Below are 6,000 nucleotides of genomic sequence, written 5' to 3'. Positions count from 1 at the left end.
GTGCCTCTTCTCCATCCGCTCCCCGGACAGCTGTTTTTCCTGTAAAAACTGCTCGGCGTCCGTCTCGGAGGGCACAACCGCCGCCCCGCTCCGGCCAGCCCCGGGCCGCGGCTCTCCACTCACGGCGCGGGCGGCGGCGGCTTCCCGCCGGGGAAGGGCGGCGGCCGCCCACAACATGGCGCCGCCTCCTCCGCCACCGCCCACAACATGGCACCGCCTCCTCCGCCACCGCCCACAACATGGCGCCGCCTCCTCCGCCACCGCCCACAACATGGCGCCGCCCTCCCGCTCCCTCCGCCTCTTCCCCACTTCCCCCACCCCCAGGCTCCTTCGTTTTGATTCCGGGGCTGCCGCGAGTCCTTCCTGCTGCTGCGGGCGGGGAGGGGCGGGAGGCGGCGCGGCGCGGCGCTGCCTCGGCCTTGCTCGGGAGCCTCCCCCCCTCGCCGCCTGCCGCCGCGGGCCCGCCGCCCTCGGGCCGCCGCAGCATGTGAGCCCGGCGGGGCGGGGATGCTCTGGCTGCTCTGCGGCCCCTCCCGCGCCATGGAGAACCAGGTGCTGGTGATCCGGATCAAGATCCCCGACGGCGGGGCCGTGGACTGGACCGTGCACTCCGCGCCGCAGCTGCTCTTCAGGGACGTGCTGGTGAGTGGCCGCGGTCGCGGTGTCGCCGGGCCGCCCTGGCAGAGGACGCGTTTCTAAAAGCGTTTCTTTTTTCTTTCTTTCTTTCTTTTTTTCTTTTTTTTTTTTTTTTTTTTTTTCTTTTACACCGTCGGTGTGTCTCTCTGCGCCTTCGGGGAGGTGGCAGCGGCGTGGCAACGCCAGGGCGCCGCGCTTTTGCCTGTGGAGAAGTCCCGGGGCGCAGTTGAGCCGTCGGGAAAACCCAAGGCCTCCCCCCGGCGGGGGGGCCGGTTCCTCCAAAGGGTCCGAGCGGGCAGAAGTGGCGAAAGTGAAGTGGAAACGGCGACGTGCAGCGCCTCTGCGCGCCTCGGACCTGCCGAGCAGCTCGGCGCTCCTCGCTTCGGAGCAGTTTTAAAAGTTGAGGCGTGGAAATGAGTCGCCTCGCACTCTGTAAGCGGGCGAGGGCCGCACGTACTTGCTCCTAACGCTCCTGCTCCCCGCTGCGCCCGGTTCCTTGTGGCTCCCTCGGCCTGAGCTGCCCCGAAGCTGCTCTGGGCTCCGTGGTGTTGCTGAAGCTCCTTCATCCCCTTGCACGTGGTCTGGTTGCACCTCAGCCCCTGCCTCCCGTGTCCTCAGGGAAGACCCTTGTTTTCTCCCCTTCCGCAGGCCATGTGTGCAGGGATTTCCCCCTCAGAAAAGCCAGGACTTCTCAGTTTATCCCACTTGTTCTTTCTCTTTCATTGCATCTTTACTCCAGAGAAATTTCAAATCCTGTGTGCAGGTCATATTTTCCTCATGACAAGCTTTCTGGATGCCCCTGTCTTTCTTGCATAACCCATCTCTGCTAGAGACTCTGTGCCCATGTATCCCTAAAGAAAGATCTGCCACAGGTTACCTATGTGTTTAATTTCCTCTGTCATTATTTGTCTTGGAGGCAGATCATGCAGGATTTCTCTGCCAGCATGTTGTATCTTACTGAGAGGGCATGTGAGGAATGGGGGGGGTGTTGGCGTGTTGAAAAACTTTCGGTGTTGGGACTACAGAAGATTGCAGAGGTAATTGAAGCAGATGGCAGATGTTTCAATTTCTTCCCTGCTAGTTTCTAGCACTACCCTAAACTTTATACAGGTGAGAGAGGGAGAGAGAGAGAGAGAGAGCAGAGCTTTCGAAGGATAAGCAAGAGTTGTTTTTATTATTATTTTTTTGAGGGTTCAATTGCCTCCTGGAGATTGCTGACAGTTCCCACTGGCTATAGAGCAAGCCAGGGACAACTTGCTTTGCCCTTTAAAGAAAGGTAACACGAATGTGAACCAACTTTGCTCCACGTTCTGCTTCATGTTTTCCTGCCTCTCCCCAAATGAAATGGAGGGTATTCATTGAGGCTTAGATTATTATTGAAGCCTTGCTATTTTAGAATTATTGAAAACTAAGTTTGGCTGTAGCATTTACAAGCAAATACAGAAATGTTTTTGGGGCACAGTTTTGTAAAATTGTCGTCTTTTTAGTGATTATCCTTGTTCCTACAGCAGAAAAGCAGCTGGAGATGTATGGGCCTTAAACCTGAGCTGCACAGTCTGTTTATCAAGCGGATTGAAAATAAGAGCTGTTTAAGCTTAAATGCATATGCAGTGGGGGCTGCAGCTTATGGTTTACTCTAAGCCTGTGACTCTACACAGGGATTCTTGGCCCAAGGTGGGAGCATGGCCTGCAGATCCGTATCTAAGCTAGAAGTGCTCACGCAGCACAGCTGTAACTCAGTGGTCAGACTGTATTGTGCGTGAGACCTTACCCCTTGATCTTCTGTTGCACCTTTTATGGTTGCTCTGTCAGGTAGCAGTTGGAGCCAGTGGGGGGCTTTTTGACCTGAAGTTAAAATGAAGGTGTGTGTTCAGTTGTGACACAGTACTAGGAGAGAGTATGCTTTTTGGAGCCAGATCTCAAAGAAGTAGTAGGGTGGTACAGCTGTCCAGATAGCCCCCATGGGCTTTACCTGAATTGATTTATTAGTTGAATCAGTAGTTGAATCAGGGCAAAGTGCTGAACTCGTCTGGTGAGATGCCAACAACCTCATCCTTCCATGAGGAATTTGACTACTTGCCTCCAGCACACTGAGAGAGTCTGACAGAGCCCTTGACATTTGAAGTGTGCTTCTAAGGATATTTGTGACTGATGAACAACATAGGACCTGGAGAAGGACCCGAAGTCATCAACAGCTGCAGTGACCTCCAGTCACATGGAGTGATTCTTCCTGGGAGCTGTAGCCACTCTAAATGTGAGAGAAGTGAATGGGGAAGGGAGGACTGGTTATGCGAGTCTTCAACTTGGTACCTCTTAGGTGGCTGAAGACTTAATTTTCCCTGCTGATACTTCCGGTTTCACAGGGTAGGTGATAGTTTCCTGCCAGTCAGCAGATGATGACCAAACGTGACAAGAGCGTATATTACTGGTTTTCTTACACAGTCACGGTTACTGTAGTTATGCGTACCATTCTGTGTTCATTGATATTCTTCCCAAACTACCATAGCAAGCTCTGCTCATTGGGGCAGCCATGAAACATGTGATGATGTCCATTGCCCATCCTATAGATGCTTCTTCCCTGGCCAGGGGTGAGGAGCAATACTCCTGCTGGAGTTGGTTGTTTCATTTAGCACAGCGCTGCAGAGAGATATTGAGAACTGCATCAGGTTGGTGGCCATGCATGCTGTTTTACATGGTGCACTTTGAGACTACTGTGTTAGCAGAGTTCTGAGAAGACACAGCTGCTGGAGAGTGCTTGTGGTTCTCTTCACCCACCCTTTCCACAAATATAGATCTGTCTCCAGCTATCTGTACACTGAAATATTTCCACCCGTGGTTCACTGGTGGAAGAATATGAGTTGTTACTCGGCTGAAACGTCTCAGCTCCCTCCCTCTTGCCCCCTCCCTTTTTTTTTTTTTTTTTTTGAGTGAGAGAGAGAGTAGATTTTTGCCTCGGATCTTACGTGTCTTAGTGATAGTGATTTTCAGTTCTGAGAGCTACTATCTGCTGTTAAGGTATTGCATTGAGGGTAAGCGTGACACTAGTCTGTCCATACTAGCCAGGAGGGTTGACTTACCTATGGTGAGTCACACTCAACTGGGAATGCAACCATACAGTAGGATGATTGCAGATGCAGTAGATGATTGACACTTTCATGTCGAAAATCCTCTCTTGTGAACTCTGAAAGGTTAAGATAAGAAGGAATAAGTTTAATAAGCTTTGAACTGTCTCAGGGCCCTCATTTGTTTAACTGATTGTGTTTTGAGAGCTACCCTCACAGTATGCTCATGTGCTTAATTTATGTGGTTACTACAGAAATTAAATGAAATAAGGCTCAATACACTAAAGTACAGTAGATCCCATGCCACCCATGGCTGGGATCTGGGAATGGGTGGGGAGGATAGGAGTGGGGTTGACACAAAGGTTTTTGTTGTCCTCACACCTTCACTGTGATCTTGACTTATCTAAGAGGCAATTACAGTGTACTTATGTGCTAAAGTAGCAATTAAAGATAGTATGGAGAAATGAGACATTCCCTGGTAAGGTAAATTACTGAAAAGTAATAATCCAGTCCGACTCCATTGTTTTTCTTATTGTCACTGTCTCTCTAAACTGAAGACACGGGAATGCAAGTTATCCAGTGCTTCTCAACTCCTGCAGCCATCCGCCTGCGGGGAATAATCAGGCCATGAATGATCCTGGTGATTTCTGTGCTGAGGGTGCTTGTGCTCTCCTCCCTGTCATGTTCAGAGCATGGTATGTTCAAACAGCCCCGACAGCTTCCTACACCAGCTATCCACGTGGTCTTATAGGAAGTACTGTCTTGCCTTGAGTTGTGCAGAAGCATGTTTGATAGCTACTTCCTAAAACCAAACGTATACCCCTAGATCTTTAGCCTCAGTGGGAGCTGGGGGTTGAGTTAGCTGTTTCATCTAAGTCTCACATTCTATTTCATGTTAAGAAAGTCCTGTAGAATTATCTTTGAGAACATCAAGGTTTTCTTTAACGTAATTCTTGTCAATTTAGCATCCTAGAAGTGTGAAAGGCCTCGTGAATACAAATGAGCTGGGTCTTGGAGCATTTCAGACTGGCAAGTAAGATTATTTCTATCTTCCTTCTTCAGAGGAGAAACTGCAGTATGGAGTCACAGTGTATCCTGTCCACAGCCGTAGACTAGCTTGTTGGTAGCAGTAGGGTTGGAGACCAGGGGTCGAAGGCTCCGTGCAGCGCCTTGCACGCTTCAGGACACTTTTCTGAATTTCCAGGTATGCTAATCCTGTCTCTTGAAGGAGCCCTTACAGTTAGCTAAACTCTGTAGCAGATATTCAAACCTTAGTTACCAGTAAACAGATTTAAAATAAATGTATTGTACCATTAAATGAATTATTTTTTTCATAGGGCTGTTTAGATTCATTTGCTACGGTCACCACTAAAGTATTTAAGCACTGGGTGTTAATTCAGCCTACTTTAACTTTATCATATCGTTCTGATATAAAGCAAGTTTTAAGCGATATGAGAGTGAGGCCCATGGTTTCAGTATTTATGTCACTGTTAAAAGCAGTGCTTTTACATTTTCTTATCTCTAAGGCAAGAAAGCAGTGCTCTGCAGTTCTACTGTAGAGTAGATTTGATAGAGTTCTTGTCTCAGTTGCTTTCCCCTGATTTTTCTTTTCATTGTTAGAGACTTTACATTTTTGTAAGATTAAAATGCAAGCTATCATGTATCTGAGCTCCCTTGAACAATTTTCTAGCTTGTGGTTGCTGTTTTGGTAGTAGAAAATTATCACACATGATCTGTTGAAATTTAGAGTAATTCTTTGAGCTAGGGTCACTGAGGGGAGGCTGCAGGACGTTTGAGCATAGAAGACTTATTTAGCTGATGAAAATATTAGGTTAACAACAGAGTAATGGTGTGATTTCTGTCTCCCGGCTGGTGTTTCTTCAGGTACATTGATTGAATAGCAACATTGAAAGCTGACTGGAGCAAAATGGGATGATGCTTTTTTGTTTTTTATTTTTTAACCATTTATTCAGTATAAGGCAGATTTATGGTCTATAGTTCTTAAATTCATATACTTGGATATTATGCTTGGAGAGAGAGATCTTAAATGAAAAAAATATTAGAAAGGAATTGACCATCACTGTTTTTAGTGCTGTCGCAGCTTTGGGAGCTTCCAGAAGCGGGTCCCAGTGGCATCTCACCCACCTTGACTGCAGTTTGTAAGCATCCCAGAACTGCAGGCCTTACTGATGGTTCAAATCAATTTTAATGCAAGCATTCACATGCTCACATAGGAATGTTTCACAGGTGGTTTAGATTATTGATCAAATCTAATACAAACTATGTTTGCTGGGGAATTTTT

At 48.0% G+C, this 6,000-nt stretch overlaps 1 protein-coding gene across 3 annotated transcripts in view; it reads left to right on the top strand.

Moving 5' to 3' along the window:
• The first annotated feature begins 383 nt into the window (after window positions 1-383).
• The window catches only part of MAP2K5 (mitogen-activated protein kinase kinase 5), a 142,418-nt gene continuing 136,801 nt past the window's right edge, over window positions 384-6,000 (top strand). For 2 of the 3 annotated variants that reach the window (XM_062583859.1, XM_062583858.1), the window contains exon 1: window positions 384-642. In XM_062583859.1, the coding sequence (XP_062439843.1) occupies window positions 508-642 (135 nt within the window). In that variant the 5' untranslated portion in view covers window positions 384-507. Of the gene's footprint in view, window positions 643-4,812; window positions 4,903-6,000 lie in introns of those variants that run through there. The other variant, XM_062583860.1, reaches the window with a different exon arrangement.

This window comes from Rhea pennata, chromosome 10 (assembly GCF_028389875.1).
Source record: "Rhea pennata isolate bPtePen1 chromosome 10, bPtePen1.pri, whole genome shotgun sequence".
NCBI lineage: Eukaryota > Metazoa > Chordata > Aves > Rheiformes > Rheidae > Rhea > Rhea pennata.
This window is presented reverse-complemented; position numbering and strand designations above follow the sequence as displayed.